This window comes from Coregonus lavaretus (genome assembly GCF_964263955.1).
Source record: "Coregonus lavaretus genome assembly, chromosome: 18".
Classification (NCBI taxonomy): Eukaryota; Metazoa; Chordata; class Actinopteri; order Salmoniformes; family Salmonidae; genus Coregonus; species Coregonus lavaretus.
Window position 1 is genome coordinate 20,522,252 of NC_140005.1, and position 23,183 is coordinate 20,545,434.

The 23,183-nt window shown below is 44.0% G+C and overlaps 1 protein-coding gene across 1 annotated transcript in view; it reads left to right on the forward strand.

The window, feature by feature from the left end:
- LOC311145495 (pleckstrin homology domain-containing family G member 3-like) overlaps nucleotides 1-23,183 on the forward strand; it is an 88,117-nt gene that overhangs the window by 3,423 nt on the left and 61,511 nt on the right. The window contains exon 2 of the mRNA XM_084181748.1: nucleotides 21,916-21,983. Within this exon, the coding sequence (XP_084037874.1) occupies nucleotides 21,935-21,983 (49 nt within the window). The 5' untranslated portion in view covers nucleotides 21,916-21,934. The remainder of the gene's footprint in view (nucleotides 1-21,915; nucleotides 21,984-23,183) is intronic.

Sequence of the window (23,183 nt, forward strand, 5' to 3'; positions counted from 1 at the left end):
GCTTTTGTGAAGGATTCAAACTCATTTGATTTGTAACAGGGCCCATTGTCAGATATTAAAAACTCTACAATGCCATGCCTGGCAAAGGCTGCTTTCAGCTTGTGTATCACAGCTGCAGATGTGGTGCTGTGAAGCTTGTCGAGTTCGAAGTATCTGCTGTAGTAGTCCACTGTTATAATGTAGTCCTCGTTGTTCCAGGTGAACAGATCGGTTGCCACGACCTGCCAGGGTCGGTCTGGGATACGGTGAGGTAACATTGGCTCTTTGGTGTTTGAGGGGCGTCGTTCAAGACAGGTGGGGCATTTACCAACCATGTCCTCTATTTGTTTGCACATTCCGGGCCAAAACAAAATGTCCCGTGCTCTCTGTTTGCACTTTTCCATGCCCATGTGTCCAGCATGGATCTTTGTCAAAATCTCTTCTCTGAGTCTGGTAGGAATTATGGTTTTTCTCTCCTTTGAAAATGATTCCGTTGATCTGTGATAGTTCGTCACGATGGTTCAAGAACTCTGAGACGCTCTGAGGGCATTTTCTCCTCTCCTCAGGCCATCCTGACTGTATGACTTTCCTCAGCTGTGTGACTCCAGCCACCCTAGTCATAGACTGTTCTCTCTGCTACCGCACGGCAAGTGGTACCGGAGTGCCAAGTCTAGGTCCAAAAGACTTCTCAACAGCTTCTACCCCCAAGCCATAAGACTCCTGAACAGCTAATCATGGCTACCCGGACTATTTGCACTGCCCTCCCACCCCATCTTTTTACGCTGCTGCTACTCTGTTAATTATTTATGCATAGTCACTTTAACTCTACCCACATGTACATATTACTTCAACTACCTCAACTAGCCGGTGCCCCCGCACATTGACTCTGCACCGGTACCCCCCTGTATATATAGCCTCCCTACTGTTATTTTATTTTACTTCTGCTCTTTTTTTCTCAACACTTTTTTGTTGTTTTATTTTACTTTTTTATTAAAAATAAATGCACTGTTGGTTAAGGGCTGTAAGTAAGCATTTCACTGTAATGTCTGCCCTGTTGTATTCAGCGCATGTGGCCAATAAAATTTGATTTGAGTTGTCTTTTTCTGTTTCTGCTCGGATCTCTTTCAGTTTCGTGTCACTAACTGGTAAGTTGCTGTACACAGTGTGCACCTGCATGTCCATGCCTTCACTGAGGCTGCTGTCCTTGTAGGTAAGAAACTTCCTGGAGAGTGTGTCTGCGACAGGGATGTCTTTGCCTGGACTGTGAGTGATTGTGAAGTCGTATTTTTGTACGCATTCTCTGTAGCCGCAGCCCTGCCAAGGCTAACATTTTCCTCATGATTGACTCGAGGGGCTTGTGGTCTGATTCCACTTGTCGTCCATAGACATACTGATGGAAACGCTTACATCCGAACAGAATGGCGTACAGATCTTTTTCGATTTGAGCGTAGTTGATTTCACAGTCTGTGAGAGATTTGGAAGCGTAGCCGATGGGTTTTCCTTCTTGCAGTAGCACTGCCCCTAGTCCATACTTCGACGCGTCCACCTGGAGTCTGAGCTCTTTGCTGGGGTCGTAGTAGGCAAGGATTGGTCCTGGTTCTCTCGTGATCAAGTCTTTCACTTTCTGGAAAGCGATGTCGTGTTGCTTGTCCCAGAGGAACTCACTGGACTGCTTTAGCAGCTGACGCAGGGGTGCATTAGCATTGGAGAGGCTGGGTGCGAACTTGCCTAAGTAGTTGACCATGCCAAGTACTTTTTCCAGCTCTGCACGGTTCTGTGGTGGCTCCATTTCCTTTATGGCTGAGATCTTCTGCGGATCTGGCTTGATTCCATTCGCTGTGAGAAGATGTCTGAAGTAGCTGACCTCTGTAGCGCCGACTGTGCTCTTCTCGGGGTTGAGCCGGACTCCTCTCTTGCGGAACCTTTGCAGCATCGCGCTGAGGTTTCTGTCGTGTTCCGCTTTGGTTCGACCATAGACAAGGATGTCGTCCACAATTGCCACGACTCCGAAGCCTTCGTACACCTCGTCGATCTTTCACTGAAACTTGTCTTGGGCTGAGATAATCCCAAAAGGCAGGCGATGGAACCTGTAGCGTCCAAACGGTGTGTTGAATGTTGTGAGCTTAGATGACTCTTCTGTGAGCTTGATAGCCCAGTAGCCTGATCTGGCGTCCATGACACTGAAGTAGCGTGCGCCCGCTAGCTTGTGTGTGATGCCATCTAACGTCGGTAAGGGGTAATGGGGGCGTTTGATAGCCTTGTTTAAGTCTCTTGGGTCGAGACATACTCTGAGCTTGCCTGTGCATGGTTTCAAATCAAATCAAATCAAATCAAATTTTATTGGTCACATGCGCCGAATACAACAGGTGCAGACATTACAGTGAAATGCTTACTTACAGCCCTTAACCAACAGTGCATTTATTTTAAACAAAAAAGTAAGAATAAAACAACAACAAAAAAGTGTTGAGAAAAAAAGAGCAGAAGTAAGATAAAGTGACAGTAGGGAGGCTATATATACAGTAAAATAAAGTGACAGTAGGGAGGCTATATATACAGGGGGGTACCGGCTAGTTGAGGTAGTTGAGGTAATATGTACATGTGGGTAGAGTTAAAGTGACTATGCATAAATACTTAACAGAGTAGCAGCAGCGTAAAAAGGATGGGGTGGGGGGGCAGTTCTTATAGTCCGGGTAGCCATGATTAGCTGTTCAGGAGTCTTATGGCTTGGGGGTAGAAGCTGTTGAGAAGTCTTTTGGACCTAGACTTGGCACTCCGGTACCGCTTGCCGTGCGGTAGCAGAGAGAACAGTCTATGACTAGGGTGGCTGGAGTCTTTGACAATTTTGAGGGCCTTCCTCTGACACCGCCTGGTATAGAGGTCCTGGATGGCAGGGAGCTTTGCCCCAGTGATGTACTGGGCCGTACGCACTACCCTCTGTAGTGCCTTGCGGTCAGAGGCCAAGCAGTTGCCATACCAGGCGGTGATGCAACCAGTCAGGATGCTCTCGATGGTGCAGCTGTAGAATTTTTTGAGGATCTGAGGACCCATGCCAAATCTTTTTAGTCTCCTGAGGGGGAATAGGCTTTGTCGTGCCCTCTTCACGACTGTCTTGGTGTGTTTGGACCATGATAGTTCGTTGGTGATGTGGACACCAAGGAACTTGAAGCTCTCAACCTGTTCCACTGTCTGACCCAATCCTTCGGTTCTGTAACCTTGGTGACGATGTCAGATTGCTCCATGCTCTCCAACTCTTTCTTCAGATGGGCGCGGAGAGCAAGTGGAATCTTTCTCGGTGGGTAGACCACAGGGGTTGCGTCTGGGTCAAGGTGAATGGTACATTCTCCTGGGAATAGTCCTATTCCTGTAAAAACATCAGCAAACTCCTCCATGACATTCTCTATCTCTACTGGTGCTGTCACTGATAAAACTAGCTTGATAAGGTCCATGTCTAAACATGCTTTAAGACCTAGCAATGCAGGTGCTCGAGTGTCAACAACGTAAAAGTCCAACATCATGTCCCTTTCCTTGTATTTGCATTTGAAAGTGCATGTGCCTTTTACTGGGAGCTGTTCACCACCATAACCAGTCAGTCTGCGCGTGGTGGGCTGTAGCTCGCACTCAGATGTCAAGCTTCTGTACTTATTCAGAGGAATAATGTTTACTTGTGCACCAGTGTTTAGTTTGAATTTTAGCTCTGTACCTTGTCTTCCTATCTCAATGTCAGCAAAGGCTTTCTCTGTCTCTGATATCTGACTTTTCTGTGTCACTGAATCAATAAACAGTTCATCAAAGTGATTCCATTTTCCACATTTAGTACACTGTTTGCCTTTAGCTGGGCAATTCCCCTGTTCGCCATGCACTTTGTATCCACATGTTTTGGGGCGTTTGGAGTCTGTCGCTCTGTTTTGGAGTTCTATCTGTCTCCGTTCTGAAACATGCTCTCTGGGCACCGTATGCTTTGATGTCTGCCTGACTGTGTGCACTGCTTGTTCACGTGATGCACTCATGCTGCCGCCCGAAATGGTTTTCATCTGAACCTGTGCTAGCTCGTGAGATCTGGCTTTGTCCAGCGTTAACTCTGATCCAACATTCAAAGATTTCTCTCTCACTCGCGGTGAGTGTATTCCAAATACAATACGGTCCCTGACCATCTCATCCTTGTTTGCATAATCAGTCTTCCACAAGCAGACGCAGCTCAGTGGCAAACTGTTCAAACGATTCGCTAGCGCCTTGTACTTTCTCATGGAACTTGTACCTAGCGAAAATTGTATTGGTCTTTGGCACAACATATGCTTCAAAACGATCGTAGTATGTTTTCAGTACCTTTTGATTCAGCCTCGGTAAGTGTCCATGTGTTGTAAATGTCTCTCCCTTTTTCACCGATCCAGAGGAGCAGGTAGCTGCACTTTTCCTCTTCTCCTCTTTCCTTCAGAGGACCCGTGAACATTAGCTCCACATGCTGTTTGAACTTACGCCATGCATCAGGTAGATTTGTAGACCCCCAATCCATTTGAGGTGAAGGAACTCCAGCAAAATCCATCTTTTAGTCCTTTTACTCTGACACCATGTCTTGTTTTGTATGCTTGGTACAAAATAATAAAATGCAGGACGACAGGATCTTTATAAACGTAGCTCTTTATTAACTAGCTATAACTGGCATGTTCATGTGTCTCCGGCCATGATCATCTTTAGAATGACCTTACCACCTGGGTGGTCTTAACCAATCATAGCACAGTATGATATGACAGTAGAATGCATCCAATTACAATTCAGTATGCTGACACATATGAATATTACACAGTACATGTCAGAGCAAAAACCAAGCCATGACGTCGACGGAATTGTCCGTAGATTTCCGAGGCACAGATCTGGGGAAGGATACCAAAACATTTCTGCAGCATTGAAGGCCTCCATCGTTCTTAAATGGAAGAAGTTTGGAACCACCAAGACTCTTCGTAGAGCTGGCTGCCTGGCCAAACTGAGCAATCGGGGGAGAAGGGCCTTGGTCAGGGAGGTGACCAAGAACCCGATGGTCACTCTAACAGAGCTCCTGAGTTCCTCTGTTGAGATCGGAGAAGCTTCCAGAAGGACAACCATCTCTGCAGCTCTCCACCAATCAGGCCTTTATGGTAGAGACGGAAGCCACACCTCAGTAAAAGGCACATGACAGCCCGCTTGGAGTTTGCCAAAAGGCACCTAAAGGAGTCTCAGACCATGAAAAACAAGATTCTCTGGTCTGATGAAACCAAGATTGAACTCTTTGGCCTGAATGCCAAGTGTCACATCTGGAGGAAACCTGGCACCATCCCTACGGTGAAGCGTGGTGGTGGCAGCATCATGCTGTGGGGATGTTTTTCAACGGCAGGGACTGGGAGACTAGTCAGGATCGAGGGAAAGATGTACAGAGATCCTTGATGAAAACCTGCTCCAGAGCGCTCAGGACCTCGGACTGGGGCGAAGGTTCACCTTCCAACATGACAACGACCCTAAGCACACAGCCAAGACGATGCAGGAGTGGCTTCGGGACAAGTCTTTGAATGTCCTTGAGTGGCCCAGCCAGAGCCCGAACTTGAACCCGATCGAACATCTCTGGAGAGACCTGAAAATAGCTGTGCAGAGACGCTCCCCATACAATCTGACAGATCTTGAGAGGATCTGCAGAGAATACTTTCCGAATGCACTGTACGTGGTTAGTTGTTGGTTAGCTAGTGTATTTTAGCCATATTAGCATAGACATGCTATGCTGAGTCAAAACACCTCAAAACAAAACATGGTATCAGTAACAAGATGAAACGAGCCACCTACGATTCCCCACATGGCAGCTTCTTTTCATTGTTGCTAACAATCTGACTGTTCAGAATCATAACACCACACAGTCTTCTACCTCATCGATGCGAGCATAATTTTCGTGATGTTGTCAGCCAACCAGTCTATTGGCGTTTCCCAAGTTACGCATTATTGGCAATGCTTGACCTAGTGAACCCAATTGCTTCAGCTAATGGGAGTTACAATGGAACAGAGGTCCTGACTGCAGCCTGTTTATAGTCAAAGGCATTTTCTCACCAGCAGTTGAACTAGAATGGAACCTGAGTCGAGGTTAAAGTAAAAAAATTGTGAACATTCCATTGTCTCTGTCAGGTCTACATTGGGTAGACATCAATAGGAAATTACTATAACATAACTAAATATTTCAGTTGTGTATATTACTATATTTGATAACTTGTATTATTTTTCATTCCTGAAAGATGCACTCCGGGATCTTAAGCACAACATTTGGAACATATTGCACGAATTGGATTAGTAACATTACACGAATTGCAAAATTCATAAGATCGCATACAAATTGCAAAATTCTTAATATCACATGAAATGTATGATGTAGTACACACAATGGGGAACCGTTTTGGCTTGTGAGAACCACTTTCAAAACTACTGGCTGAAATTATACAAAAGTTAGTGCATCTTTAAAGTAATCTCATCTCTGCTCAGGCAGTAGCAGCCAGCCAGACAACCATCTATCGTTATCTCCCTGAACTGTACTGTCTTGGAGTCCTCCTATTGAGCTAGGCTAGTAGCTAGCTGCCTGGTTAGCTAGTAGTTGCCTATGTATGCTGCAGAGCTGACAATCGCTTTACTAGTTCTTCAACGTACATAAGGTATACTTTCAAGACCGCTTATTACCAACTACTTCCACTATCAATTGGGTAGAGCTACCTCACAAACTCTCTATCCCTCTCGTTATTGTGTACATTCCCCTCTCATGTGGTCTGTGTGTAGGCTATCAGTCTCTCTCCAAGCCGGGAATAACAGGCGCAATGGATTATGGTCATTGTAGTTAATTACCATTTTTCTGCGCTGAACAAGTTTGAATATTTGCCTAATGAAAACTCCCTTCAGCCCATGGTTATTGACTTATTTCTCTAGTGAATGATTTTATTTCTCTTTAGAGAAACGATGCGTTGTTCTCACAATAAAATACTTCATGGAATTCAAATAATTGAACCGACGTCGGTCAATTAGTTTTAATAACTCAAATTAGTGTTAATCGTTCAGCACTACTAGCCTATTGTACACATGCAGCTTGTTGTATGTACATACTGGGCTACTCTAGCTCTCTGCTTCCTGATAGTCTCCAAAGGGCTGAGCTTTCACACCTCTCAACTCACTCCCCTTATCTCACCTGCAAATTCACTTAAGTATTTACGTCTACAGATGGATAACATAAGCCACGAAGCGTCTGTTCCTGGACAAAAACAAACCTCCCATGTGTTTTAAGGGCAACTTAGTTTGGTGTTGCATGAAAGTGTGTTAAGATGCACTTATTAGCCTTGTTCAAGCTGCTGGGCTTTATAAAAAAAAAAAATATGTTGGAAAACTGATTTTGTTCTTGTCTGAACACCTTATTCAATATCTTTCAGGACTTAACAAGACTGCTTTGGTTCTGAATACACTTAGTTCTCATTTCAATTATCCCTTGCAATGTCAAAGAGTAAAAATGTGGGGGTTCTCCCCTCCTTGGCTTTTGTGACTCCTAAATTACAATAACCACTGCAAATTAGAGCTAGGTTTACACACACAGTTAGAGGTCAACGTAGATGATGAACAAGACTTGAAAGCATTAGCTATTTGAAGAATCTCAAATATAAAATATGTGTGTATACATACATACGAAGTCGGAAGTTTACATACACCTTAGTCAAATACATTTTAAACTCAGTTTTTCACAATTCCTGACATTTAATCCTAGTAAAAATTCACTGTCTTAGGTCAGTTAGGATCACCACTTTATTTTAAGAATGTGAAATGTCAGAATAATAGTAGATTTATTTCAGGTTTTATTTATTTCATCACATTCCCAGTGGGTCAGAAGTTTACACACAATTAGTATTTGGTAGCATTGCCTTTTTAAATTGTTTAACTTGGGTCAAATGTTCAAATAAAATTTTATTGGCCACATGCGCCAACAGGTGCAGACATTACAGTGAAATACTTTCTTAACCAACAGTGCATTTATTTTTAATAAAAAAGTAAAATAAAACAACAACAAAAAAGTGTTGAGGAAAAAAAGAGCAGAAGTAAAATAAAATAACAGTAGGGAGGCTATATATACAGGGGGGTACCGGTGCAGAGTCAATGTGCGGGGGCACCGGCTAGTTGAGGTAGTTGAAGTAATATGTACATGTGGGTAGAGTTAAAGTGACTATGCATAAATAATTAACAGAGTAGCAGCAGCATAAAAAGATGGGGTGTGGGGCAGTGCAAATAGTCCGGGTAGCCATGATTAGCTGTTCAGGAGTCTTATGGCTTGGGGGTAGAAGCTGTTGAGAAGTATTTTGGACCTAGACTTGGCACTCCGGTACCGCTTGCCGTGCGGTAGCAGAGGGAACAGTCTATGACTAGGGTGGCTGGAGTCTTTGACAATTTTGAGGGCCTTCCTCTGACACCGCCTGGTATAGAGGTCCTGGATGGCAGGAAGCTTGGCCCCAGTGATGTACTGGGCCGTACGCACTACCCTCTGTAGTGCCTTGCGGTCGGAGGCCAAGCAGTTGCCATACCAGGCGGTGATGCAACCAGTCAGGATGCTCTCGATGGTGCAGCTGTAGAATCTTTTGAGGATCTGAGAACCCATGCCAAATCTTTTCAGTCTCCTGAGGGGGAATAGGCTTTGTCGTTCCCTCTTCACGACTGTCTTGGTGTGTTTGGACCATGATAGTTCGTTGGTGATGTGGACACCAAGGAACTTGAAGCTCTCAACCTGTTCCACTACAGCCCCGTCGATGAGAGTGGGGGCGTGCTCAGTCCTCTTTTTTTTCCTGTAGTCCACAATCATCTCCTTTTGTCTTGGTCACGTTGAGGGAGATGTTGTTATCCTGGCACCACACGGCCAGGTCTCTGACCTCCTCCCTATAGGCTGTCTCATTGTTGTCGGTGATCAGGGCTACCACTGTTGTGTCGTCTGCAAACTTAATGAGTGCCTGGCCATGCAGTCATGGGTGTACAGGGAGAACAGGAGGGGACTGAGCACACACCCCTGAGGGGCCCCCGTGTTGAGGATCAGTGTGGCAGATGTGTTGTTACCTACCCTTGCCACCTGGGGGCGGCCCGTCAGGAAGTCCAGGATCCAGTTGCAGAGGGAGGTGTTTAGTCCCAGGATCCTTAGCTTAGTGATGAGCTTTGAGGGCACTATGGTGTTGAATGCTAAGCTGTAATCAATGAATAGCATTCTCACGTAGGTGTTCCTCTTGTCCAGGTGGGAAAGGGCAGTGTGGAGTGCAATAGAGATTGCATCATCTGTGGATCTGTTGGGGCGGTATGCAAATTGGAGTGGGTCTAGGGTTTCTGGGATAATGGTGTTGATGTTTCGGGTAGCCTTCCACAAGCTTCCCACAACAAGTTGGGTGAACTTTGGCCCATTCCTCCTGACAGAGCTGATGTAACGGAGTCAGGTTTGTAGGCCTCCTTGCTCGCACACGCTTTTTCAGTTCTGCCCACACATTTTCTATAGGATTGAGGTCAGGGCTTTGTGATGGCCACTCCAATACCTTGACTTTGTTGTCCTTAAGCCATTTTGCCACAACTTTGGAATTATGCTTGTGGTCATTGTCCATTTGGATGACACATTTGCGACCAAGCTTTAACTTCCTGACTGATGTCTTGAGATGAAGTGCACCAGTCCCTCCTGCAGCAAAGCACCCCCACAGCATGCTGCTGCCACCCCTGTGCTTCACGGTTGGGATGGTGTTCTTCAGCTTGCAAGCTCCCCCTTTTTCCTCCAAACATAACGATGGTCATTATGGCCAAACAGTTCTATTTTTGTTTCATCAGACCAGAGGACATTTCTCCAAAAAGTACGATCTTTGTCCCCATGTGCAGTTGCAAATCGTAGTCTGGCTTTTTTATGGCGGTTTTTGAGCAGTTGCTTCTTCCTTGCTGAGCGGCCTTTCAGGTTATGTCGATATAGGACTCGTTTTACTGTGGATATAGATACTTTTGTACCTGTTTCCTCGAGCATCTTCACAAGGTCCTTTGCTGTTGTTCTGGGATTGATTTGCATTTTTCGCACCAAAGTACGTTCATCTCTAGGAGACAGAACATGTCTCCTTCCTGAGCGGTATGTCTGAGTGGTATGTGACGGCTGCGTGTCCCATGGTGTTTATACTTGCATACTATTGTTTGTACAGATGAACGTGGTACCTTCAGGCTTTTGGAAATTGCTCCCAAGGATGAACCAGACTTGTGGAGGTCTACAATTCTTTTTCCTGAGGTCTTGGCTGATTTCTTTTGATTTGCCCATGTTGTCAAGCAAAGAGGCACTGAGTTTGAAGGTAGGCCTTGAAATACATCCACAGGTACACCTCCAATGGACTCAAATTATGTCAATTAGCTTATCAGAAGTTTCTAAAGCCATGACATCATTTTCTGGAATTGTCCAAGCTGTTTAAAGGTACAGTCAACTTAGTGTATGTAAACTTCTGACCCACTGGAATTGTGATACAGTGAATTATAAGTGAAATAATCTGTCTGTAAACAATTGTTGGAAAAATTACTTGCCATGCACAAAGTAGATGTCCTAACCAACTTGCCAAAACTATAGTTTGTTAACAAGAAATTTGTGGAGTGGTTGAAAAAAGATTTTTAATGACTCCAACCTAAGTGTATGTAAACTTCCGACTTCAACTGTACATACATACATACATACATACATACATACATACATACAGTGAGGGAAAAAATATTTGATCCCCTGCTGATTTTGTACGTTTGCCCACTGACAAAGACATATAATTTTAATGGTAGGTTTATTTGAACAGTGAGAGACAGAATAACAACAAAAAAATCCAGAAAAACGCATGTCAAAAATGTTATAAATTGATTTTCATTTTTATGTGGGAAATAAGTATTTGACCCCTCTGCAAAACATGACTTAGTACTTGGTGGCAAAACCCTTGTTGGCAATCACAGAGGTCAGATGTTTCTTGTAGTTGGCCACCAGGTTTGCACACATCTCAGGAGGGATTTTGTCCCACTCCTCTTTGCAGATCTTCTCCAAGTCATTAAGGTTTCGAGGCTGACGTTTGGCAACTCGAACCTTCAGCTCCCTCCACAGATTTTCTATGGGATTAAGGCCTGGAGACTGGCTAGGCCACTCCAGGACCTTAATGTGCTTCTTCTTGAGCCACTCCTTTGTTGCCTTGGCCGTGTGTTTTGGGTCATTGTCATGCTGGAATACCCATCCACGACCCATTTTCAATGCCCTGGCTGAAGGAAGGAGGTTCTCACCCAAGTTTTGACGGTACATGGCCCCGTCCATCGTCCCTTTGATGCAGTGAAGTTGTCCTGTCCCCTTAGCAGAAAAACACCCCCAAAGCATAATGTTTCCACCTCCATGTTTGATGGTGGGGATAGTGTTCTTGGGGTCATAGGCATCATTCCTCCCCCTCCAAACACGGCGAGTTGAGTTGATACCAAAGAGCTCAATTGGTCTCATCTGACCACAACATTTTCACCCAGTTCTCCTCTGAATCATTCAGATGTTCATTGGCAAACTTCAGACGGGCCTATATATGTGCTTTCTTGAGCAAGGGGACCTTGCGGGCGCTACAGGATTTCAGTCCTTCACGGCATAGTGTGTTACCTATTGTTTTCTTGGTGACTATGGTCCCAGCTGCCTTGAGATCATTGACAAGATCCTCCCGTGTAGTTCTGGGCTGATTCCTCACCGTTCTCATGATCATTGCAACTCCACAAGGTGAGATCTTGCATGGAGCCCCAGGCCGAGGGAGATTGACAGTACTTTTGTGTTTCTTCCATTCTCACCAAGCTGCTTGGCAATGGTCTTGTAGCCCATTCCAGCCTTGTGTAGGTCTACAATCTTGTCCCTGACATCCTTGGAGAGCTCTTTGGTCTTGGCCATGGTGGAGAGTTTGGAATCTGATTGATTGATTGCTTCTGTGGACAGGTGTCTTTTATACAGGTAACAAGATGAGATTAGGAGCACTCCCTTTAAGAGTGTGCTCCTAATCTCAGCTCGTTACCTGTATAAAATACACCTGGGAGCCAGAAATCTTTCTGATTGAGAGGGGGTCAAATACTTATTTCCCTCATTAAAATGCAAATCAATTTATAACATTTTTGACATGCGTTTTTCTGGATTTTGTTGTTGTTATTCTGTCTCTCACTGTTCAAATAAACCTATCATTAAAATTATAGACTGATCATTTCTTTGTCAGTGGGCAAACGTACAAAATCAGCAGGGGATCAAATACTTTTTTCCCTCACTGTACATACAATACCAGTCAAAAGTTTGGACATTCCTACTCATTCAAGGGTTTTCTTTATTTTTTAAAACTATTTTCTACATTGTAGAATAATAGTGAAGACATCAAAACTATGAAATAACACGCATGGAATCATGTTGTAACCATTTGTATTTTATATTTTATATTCTTCAAATAGCTACCCTTTGCCTTGATGACAGCTTTGCACACTCTTTGCATTCTCTCAACCAGCTTCATCAGGAATGCTTTTCCAACAGTCTTGAAGGAGTTCCCACATGCTGAGCACTTGTTGGCTGCTTTTCCTTCACTCTGCGGTCCAACTCATCCCAAACCATCTCAATTGGGTTGAGGTTGGGGGATTGTGGAGGCCAGGTCATCTGATGCAGCACTCCATCACTCTCATTGGTCAAATAGCCCTTACACAGCCTGGAGGTGTGTTTTGGGTCATTGTCCTGTTGAAAAACAAATGATAGTCTCACTAAGCGCAAACCAGATGGGATGGCGTATTGCTGCAGAATGCTGTGGTAGCCATGCTGGTTAAGTGTGTCTTGAATTCTAAATAAATCACTGACTGTGTCACCAGTAAAGCACCCCCACACCATCACACCACCTCCTCCATGCTTCACGGTGGGAACCGCACATGCGGAGATCATCCGTTCACCTACTCTGCGTCTCACAAAGACACTGCGGTTGGAACCAAAAATCTCAAATATGGACTCATCAGACCAAAGGATAGATTTCCACCGGTCTAATGTCCATTGCTCGTGTTTCTTGGCCCAAGCAAGTCTCTTCTTCTAATTGGTGTCCTTTTTAGTAGTGGTTTCTTTGTCGCAATTTGACCATGAAGGCCTGATTTCACGCAGTCTCCTCTGAACAGTTGATGTGTCTGTTACTTGAACTCAGTGAAACATTTATTTGGGCTGCAATCTGAGGTGCAGTTAACTCTAATGAACTTATCCTCTGCAGCAGAGGTAACTCTGGGCCTTCCTTTCCTGTGGCGGTCCTCATGAGAGCCAGTTTCATAGCGCTTGATGGTTTTTGCGACTGCACCTGAAGAAACTTTCAAAGGTCTTGAAATGTTCCGGATTGACTGACCTTCATGTCTTAAAGTAATGATGGACTGTCGTTTCTCTTTTTGTTTATTTGAGTTGTTCTTGCCATAATATGGACTTGGTCTTTTACCAAATAGGGCTATCTTCTGTGTACCCCCAACCCCCCCCCTTGTCACAACACAACTGATTGGCTGAAATGCATTAAGAAGGAAATAAATTCCACAGATTAACTTTTAAGAAGGTACACCTGTTAATTGAAATGCATTCCAGGTGACTACCTCATGAAGCTGGTTGAGAGAATGCCAAGAGTGTGCAAAGCTGTCATCAAGGCAAGGGGTGGCTATTTGAAGAATCTCAAATATAAAATATATTTTGATTTGTTTAACACTTTTTTGGTTACTACATGGTTCCATATGTGTTATTTCATAGTTTTGATGTCTTCACTATTATTCTACAATGTAGAAAATAGTAAAAAATAAAGAAACCCTGGAATTAGTAGGTGTGTCCAAACTTTTGACTGGTTGTGTGTGTTTGACACACAATTCACACCTGTTTGAGTGGACTAATCCATTGCGGGGATGGCTCTCCAGTAGTACATTTACCATAATTTCTAATCTACAATGTTTGTTTAGTTACGGTAATTTTTGTTAATGCATTCAAATTATTATTTATTATTGGTCTTACTGTTGTCATTGCAGGAGTGGACACGTTGTTTGCAGAGCACAGAATCTAGGCTACAATCAATTTTTTGTTTATTTCATTCCATTTATGACTCGTCAATCATGAGTAAGGACACGCACCTGATTACGCATAGAAGTAGGACTAGGCTACCTGGCCTGGGCGCAGATGTAGGCTTATAAATGTGCCCATTTGGGGATCTAATACTATATCTGATTATCTTAACTCACCATCACTGTGGAGCTTCTCAAAGTAATGTTTTTCTTCTCCTCAAACAGCAAGTAAACAAAGTCTGTTTTTACATCCACTGAGAATGACAATAGTTCCTCAATGTAGCCTATTTGAAAAATCTTTCCAGCTCTCTCCCTTTTGATTACCACTCAGCATAAATTTTTTTGAAAATCATGCTCTGATCTGGTGTAAACGTCATAGAAAAGGCCTACCTAATTACTTCTTATCCCTTGCGCAAATGGTCTACAGCTGTGTCTGTCTGTCAGGCCTCGGCAAACTTTGAGAGCACAGAATATTTTATGCAATGTTGCACATTTGCTAGCAGGAGCTTCAGACCAAGTTAATAGTTGATACAATGTTTCAAGTTCCTTGCAGACAGGCCATGCATAGCCAATGTGATTTATAGGATATTTATTTTTATCAGGATATTTTCTACCTATGGGCTGCAAAGTTTTTATTAGTTGGCTTTATGTAGATTATATTTACATATTGGCAATAGATGTTATTCTTAGATCTTTATCATTTTCATTTAGATAGACCTTTGATTAACCACATGAAATGGATTTTGAGATATGAAGACTTTATTATAAATGACAACTGTTCCACGAAAATGTGCATATGAAAATCATAACTAGCAAGCAGATCAGTAGAAATGGTATGATAACTTGGCACTCCAAATGGAAAAGGGTGGCCGACCGCTGGTGTAGCCTATTACCGGCAACTTCAGGAGCATAACGGCAGAATCTGCAAAGTCCAGTAGTCGGGTTGGGAACAGTTATTTTTTTTCCTTCTTCTGGTTAGGCTATATTGATCTCTGGCTCCCTCTTTAGTAATTTGTCTTAATTTTTTATCGCAGTGCTTAAAGAATCAGACAAGCTCAGTAGCCTACATATAGTTGATTTTATTCAAACAGGGTGTGTCTATGTATAGAAAAATGCACGCTTTAAAGATTTTTACCAATCAATTGGTCGGAAGGACAGTACTCTCGGTCAACCAATATTTTTTTGGGGTTGGGGACAGCAATAGTGTTTAAAGATGCAGTCTGGGATCTTAAGCATTTACATATTGTACGAATTGGAATTCGTAACATGCCATATGAAACGGATGACATACTACAAAATTGTGCACAATTTTCAGGAACCAGTTTTGTCTCGTGAGCATTTCTTTCAAAACTACTGGCTGAAATTATACAAAAGATTTGTAGCGTTACTTTAAGTGATTTAGGACTCTGGAGAGCTAAGGGAGGTCAGAGGGAGTGTTTGTGCCATCATAATGTTGATGGTGCTATACAACTGCACATAAATCAGACTCCATCTCCATTAGACTTGCCCTTTTAAGTTTAACCAGAAGACTTCACCTCTGCCCTTAACATGGTGGACCACTTCCCTAATAACACCAGACAGCATACCACCATGGAAAAGCACTTGCGTCTATAAATCCAGTCATAAGTAAGGTTCTAACTTAGCCAATAGCCAATGAACGAGACGGCACTTTTCACTTGTTAGGTATCGGTATGTTAATTGCCCATTCTAAATCACCTTTTATAACTATGTGGTTGCAGGACATTCATGGTGGAGTGAAAGTGGCTATGCTTTTCTTTACCACAGAGGGAAGTGATTTGTTAGGCCAAGATGGCACAGGTGTACGCCTGGTGTTCAACCTTCCCAAGTCCTCACCTCGCTCCTCCGCACACTCCACTGGCTTCCAGTCGAAGTGTGTATCATCTTCAAGACCCTGGTGCTTGTCCCCCCCCCCCCCCACTGACTAGGCTGATGGCTACTTTGTTGGGGGGAAATAGGGGGTGTAAATGTTTAAACAAAATTGGGATCGTTAACGTTAATTCGGTTAGGATGTTTTCTTTATCCCCCCCCCCCCCCCCCCCCCCCCCACAAAATTCAAATCCCACTGCAGTTGCCCTAAAACATTCTTTGCTGTGTTATAGCCTAACTAGACGATAGGCTATAAAGGCCTGGGGAAAGTTGTGTAATTTAAATAAAGCCAGAGGGGAAGAGGCTAACTTTAGGCTACTTCGGTGAATTTGCGAGGCATGCAAGACAACATTGCGAGATACAGATTACCAAGACATGTGCACGGTTCTTTCTGCCTGCGTCCTCGCGCCTGCTCTTTCTCTTTGCTAATGATTGTAAGTGTGTGTTCAGTCTTCGGTAGGTTGAGTGTAGAATATCCTAGCCTATTCATTGATAGGCCCTGCTTTACTGAAGTTGTGAGAGTGAGATATATATATATATATATATATATATATATATATACACACACACACACACACACACACACACACACACACACACACACACAGCTTTTTCTTTCCGATAGATGGGCCTAGTGCACGGTTCTGACTGTCTGCCTGGTGGCCGACCTTCCTATACTGTGCCCCTCCCCTCTATCTATGTCCCTCGCTAGCTCGATATGAAGAATGCAAGTGTTTGTGTTCTCGGAAGTACGGCAACTAATCAGTCTCCTCCGTTCCAAAAATACTTAATCTTGACACACAGAAATGGAAGTTGACACCGGGAGTCGACGTGCAAGGAGTCCAATCTATTTTTTAGTCTACTCTCCACCACTACTTCATCGTCGTTAACAGTTGGGAAAATGTCAAAAGCAAGCGATAGCAGCGAAGTCCTGTATGGCAATACTTTGAGAAGGTGGTGAAATGCACATTTGCAAGGTGGAATTGAGGTACAGTAATGGTACTACATGTGCAATGCTTAGCCATCTGAAAAGGACACACTGAGACCAAACCATTTTTCTTATCGTTTTATCTGAGTTTTTCCATTTGTCACATCCCTACTTGCTACGATTGTGATATGTTGTTGTTTCACCTAGCTAGCTTAAGATGAATGCACTAATGTTAGTCACTCTGGATAAGCACATCTGCTAAATGACTAAAATGTGTAAGTGCTGTGCCCACACATGGCACTATCTTCACAGGCCTCGGTGGGCGTTCAGAGGGACAGATCGCTTATCGGCCCATCTCGGCAGCATGCTCTGAATCGTAATTACAAAGCTGTTAAATCTCTTGAAGTCAGAGGTTACGGCGATGCTATTCTAGAATGAGCTGGTTTGATTGAAGTTAAGTGGGAGTGTGTCTGTCTGGTTCATTGTGTTCTCCAGTGAATGAATGGCTGTTGGTTTCTTGTGGGCTGTGTCAGGGACATAGTGCAGGAGTAATGTGGGAAAGTGGACACTTGATCCTGAGTGTTTTTTGGTGCCATTCAGCAAAATGCCACACTTCAAATTTAAATACTTTGGGATTGGGATGTTTCCATAGCGCTGACGTCATCCACGTATTCCTATCACTATTTACTGGTTTAATGTCTACGAGTAAGAGAGGTCGACAAGATAGACGGCCCTACCACTGGAAAAAATGTATAGTAATAGTCAATAGTTATTATTATTGTCTGTCACTCTAAAGACCTGGATGTCAGTCAGCTCAGTTAGGTTTCTATTTTTCACTTCCTGTATATAAACATCCTGACGGTGTCCTGTCTGAATGAGGACATCCCGGAGGCTTGTGTAGTATTCCCAGAATCCCTTGAGTCTTGTTGGGTAGACTGTTTGGGGACGAGGGAATGTTATGTGGTCTCTCGCTGACTGTGGGGTGGAGCAGCCTACATTCTACTACACTATTCTTAGCCTGCCTGCTCTCTAATGCTTCATTGATTCATGTCGCACCCGGAAACAGTTAATTTGCCAAGTTAGTTGTTGCATGTAATGGGGAGCAGGCTTTCTCTGCATGATTGGGCAACTGAGTCAAGACGGGAATGAAAAGGCACACTCTTTCATCTTATTATGCATATGCAGCAAGGAAATTGCTCTATGATGCAGCAGTAGCAAAAAGTACAATTTCACCATCAGATTCAGCCGTTTATTCACATATTTCATTGTCACTGATAGAAACCTCCCCCAGGCACTACTGAGTCAGTAAGTCATACCAAATTATTCCTTAGGGTTCAAAGGCAATATAATTGACGTTATCTATGGCGCTCAATAGGAAATTCACAGGTTGGTAAAATGTAACTTCCTTCCTGATCTGTCTGTGCCCTCTGTGTTTAACACTCTCCAGAGAGCGAGAGGGAAGATCTAAATTGAATACTCCTCGCGTCCTCCCTCGTAGTCTCTTCCTCAACACCCATTGGAGGAGAAAGTCAGAGGGGCGGGACCTCTGGCTTTCTCATCCAATGGGTTTTGAGAAGACTGAGGGGATGCGAATAATATGCAATTGAGATGTGGTATTTCTTCCCAGAGGAGAGGCCTGGGCTTTTTCTTACCCTCCATAGTCTGCCCTCTGTTAGTTCAAGGTTTCACTTCCCTTGCAACACTGGGAGCTGTCCGTGGTGAATGATATTCCCCAGATAGTAATCAAATCTCTCCCCAAGGAGCCTTTCAGTCAAGAATTCCAGGCCTTGGGTCTCAAGTACAGGGAGGACTGGGTCAGCCTTTTGTTATGGTTTCTGTTTGGGGTGGGGCATTGGACACAATTACCTAATTTGAATTTCGCTTATCTCCCAATCTCTCTTTCTCCAACTGAGCACAGCCTATAATCTCAGGGCAACATGTGCCTGTAACAACTGTTTGTCATTTGTTAGAAAAAGGTTCCTGTTGGAATTCAAACTCCGGCAGTCTGGATCAGGAGAAACCCATAAGATCACAGGAACAAGAGGTATCATCTACTCCGCTGAAAGGGATATTACAGACCAAGTGATCCATTGCAGCTCTTTAACTTAACCACCATCAGATTATCCGTGGTGGCATCTGTGTCCACTTAGAGAACAAGCTCCAGATCTCCAGAAGGGAGGTTCAGGTTGCGGCTAACACACTTATCAGCTGTGGGAACAAATGCTCTCCATTTGTGTGTAAAGAAGGATGGCTCCAGCACAGGTGGCCAACTCCACATAACTGTGTCAGCCTGGCTAGTGTTTTCTTAAGGATTTGAAGGAAGTTTTACTTCCCACTTTAGGAAAACAGTGATATACAGTTTTCATAGCTCAGCAAACCTGAGATGATGGATAATGAGTTTAAAACGCAGTAAATCTGTAGGTTGGGGGTGTGATAAATTGCTCTGCTCTGCTGACCTTGTTCTTGCTAGAATAAATGTTTTCTTTTGTGGATCTGGCAGTTAATGGAGGTCTACCTTTTGAGCCCTTACTTCTTGTCTAGTCGCTCATTGACCAGTAAGGGTTCCGAGAGATTAGTGTAGTCGTGGTCGTTCAGCTAGAATAGCTATGAGATCATAGTTCCAGAACTGTCTGAAGTGGATTTGTTCAGTAGCTCAGTGCACTGGGGGAGAAGTTCAAAGTCTTTCCTTAGACATGAACACTCTTGGTGAAGTCCTCCACTTTAAAATCAATTGGCTGTACTTGGTCAAAGGGTATTTTTGAAGAGGCTTGAAGCTTTACGAACCTTTTTGATTAATTACAGCCTTTCATTCACTGCAATGCAATGACGATATCTAGATGTAGCACCTGTTCCCTATTTGATAGCTTGCTGTAACACAGCATGTAAAATGATTTGTTTCTCTTCGACTCATGTTTTATAGCACAGAGACCCCGGTAGGATTGTAATGTTTGCCTGCCTATAGTACTTAGCACCTCTGAACATTGTTGGCAGTCAATCTCTTTTGTGTTCACACAGCAAAGAACTTCATGTCGTCAGCCACTCAGCCTTGTTAAAATATTCCAAACCATAAGGTGGCAGTAGTGTTGTTTGGCAATGCATGTCGGTGTGTTGCTTAGTTTATGGTCTCAATTCCAATGTTAGCTAGCTAGCTGTACTAATGTTGCTATTTTGTAGAAAGCCCTTGTTGATACTAGCCAGATGGCCACGCCTAGATAACTACCTAGCAAGATTACGAAGAAACAATTTAATTCACTCTCCATAATCCCATACTGACAGTGCCAGCCCATAGCCAATTGTTTAGCTAGCATATTTGCTAGCTAGCACAGCAGTGCAGCGTCCTTTAATTCCGCAGCTAACACAGGCAGCTGTTTCATGGAAACTAATCCATTGTGATGTAATTATGACTGTCAATACTGGCTACAGTGGATGTAGAAAATGCCCTATTAATTTTATTTTCTGTCACTCATGATGGCTCACCCACGTGGGGGTTTGTTCTCTGATTTGGCTCAAAGTCGAGTTGTTGGCCACTGACGAGCATTGCGATTCTACAAGTAGAAATGGCAGGTTCATCGCTACCGGGTCAGCACGCAGCAGGTACCGCTTTTTGTTCGAGCCAGCGAAAGAATGGCCTCCCACTGTGATAAGTACCTATCGGCAGTGAGATTCTAGGTGTTTCATGCTTTAGAACCAATAAAAAGGCCTCTGGTGCATGGTTCCCAGGCCCCATGGTGTTAACACACACTCAACTCCACAGCTGCAGGCGCACTGCTCACTGTTAAACCAGTGATCATAATGTGTTGAGCAGGGCTCTTGTTTTCACCCAGCATTCCTGTGCAACTTAATTGACAAACCTCGAGTGGCAGTGGGCTTGGCCTCAGCAAGCCACCCTATCAGCTCGTAGCAATGGCCACAGATTGCACTCGGAACAATGCCGGCACTAATCCCTAAAGAATTCCTGCCTCTCTGATCTAGCTGCGTGAAGTATGCAACTGAAAGATTGAGGCTCGCTAGGAATCACAGGAGACGAGTTCACAGCCATAATGATCACTATTAATTTGATTTAAGGAGGGAGAGAAGCAGTGATGTGGGAAACTGGCAGGGAGGCTGGGCCTGGAGGTGACACACCTCATCAGTAAGACCAAAGTACTCTGGCATGATGAGGGCCAACCTAACTGCAGGCCACTGTGTTTGAACTTCCCAACCTGTCAACATGTGAAGCCTATGAAAAAGTATGCCTCAAAGAGCTTTTGATTCAATTAAACCCTTGCCCTTGTTGATTTGAATGGGGCAACTATTATGGAAGAGGGTAGCTAGCTATGGAAAATGTTTTTGTGGATTGTGGTAGGTTACTGTAAGGCCTCAGTTTGACAGGATCTCACCATTACTTTCACACATTCTTCAGGTGGCTGCAGAATTTGGATGTCTCATCCCAGCTAGGACCCTGTAGCTCTGTCTCATGTCACTGCCGCAGACTCCCAGTCACTGGTCTGTTATGAGCTCATGTTGTAAACTCATGGCTATCTACACAGGCCTATAGAGCCCCATATGTCGGAGAGTGGCTGGTGCGAGCTAACGCAGAACAGACTAACCATGCAGTCATCAGTGGAATGTGAGGAATTTCTCAAATGCTGATAAGAATGCAGCTAGTTTCCCTCATTCATGCGTAAGCTTAGAGTGAGGAATGTATGAGTTTGTTTAGCATGGTCTAGAATGTAGGCACACAAGATGGTGTAACACGCGCATTAATAATACAAGGATCATGTGTTCACTGGGGCAGCTGAGCAATGGGAGAAGGAGAGGTTTACAGCTGTGATGAAGCTGGATGTTCATCTGCTGGGAGATGCAGGTACTGCAGATCAATACTGTACATAATCTAGATTGAGGTGACTGACAACAGGGTATCACATTGGCCATACTTCAGAGGAACATATGTGTTTTGTCCTCATGCTGTTTTCAGCAGAGTTCAGCATTATTATGTGAACGCTTATGTTTTGTTGATTGTACTACAATGAGTCCACGTGCTGACTTGAGACTGACCCTATTTTATGTTGTCTTGGCAGATCCTGAGGCCTGAGTGCCATGCCAGAGGAGTCCCACAGTGCTCTCCATAAGGGCCCAATGGGGGAAGGTAAGACCAGCCCTTTTAACATCTTATTGACTTTATATAGTTAGTCGTACAGTAGGCTATATGCTGTGTGATATGACTTCTCAGATGGACTGGTAAACAATGATCACTTGGCAGTCTACAGCTGAATGTCCATTACTAACCTCTGACTTGATTTTTGAAGTAAAGTTGGTTTGGCGTCCTAGCATTGGCTAACTAATGTAACAGTGATGAGTTATTCTAATCCAAAGTTACAGGTGATTTGCCTTCAGCCAGAGTCCTGCATTGGTAAGTGGAAAAGGGCTGGCAACTGCAGAATAAAGAACATCTGGAGGATTTGAAAAGCAGAGCTCAGAAACCCATGAATTCCCTGCCCACAGTCAGTCAGGCCTGGCCTGGCAGAGGGGCTTTGTGTGATTCTGGAGCTGGACTGTCCCTTCTGCATAGCTCAGACCCTTTTTAATATGCAAACCCAAACAAGGATCAGAATGTGTCTGAATCTAAAACAATTCCTATGCTTTGCCTGGCCAGTGTAGCTAACCTGCATAGTGGGGGGTGCTTCCTTTAAATTATACTGAACAAAAATATAAACGCAACATGTAAAGTGTTTGGTTTCATGAGCTGAAATAAAAGAGCACAGACATGTTCCATATGCACAAAAAGCTTATTTCTCTCATGTTGTGCACAAATTTGTTTCAATCCCTGTTAGGGAGCATTTCTCCTTTGCCAAGATCATCCATCCAACATCATGATCATTACACAAGTGCACCTTGTGCTGGGGACAATAAAAGGCCACTCTATAATGTGCAGTTTTGTCACACAACACTGCCAAAGAAGTTTAAGTTTTGAGGGAGCATGCAATTGACATGCTGACTGCAGGAATGTCCACCAGAGCTGTTGCCAGAGTATGAAATGTTCATTTCTGTATCATAAGCCACCTCTAACGTCGTTTTAGAGTATTTGGCAGCACGTCCAACCGGCCTCACAACCTCAGACCACGTGTAACCACGCCAGCCCAGGACCCCGACATCCGGCTTCTTCACCTGCGGGATCGTCTGAGGAGGGGAGGTGGGGTGCTGAGGAGTATTTCTGTCTGTAATAAAGCGCTTTTTGGGGGAAAAACTATTTCTGATTGGCTGGGCCTGGCTCCCAAGTGGGTGGGCCTATGCCCTCCCTGGCCCACCCATGGCTGCACCCCTGCCCAGTCGTGAAATCCATAGAATT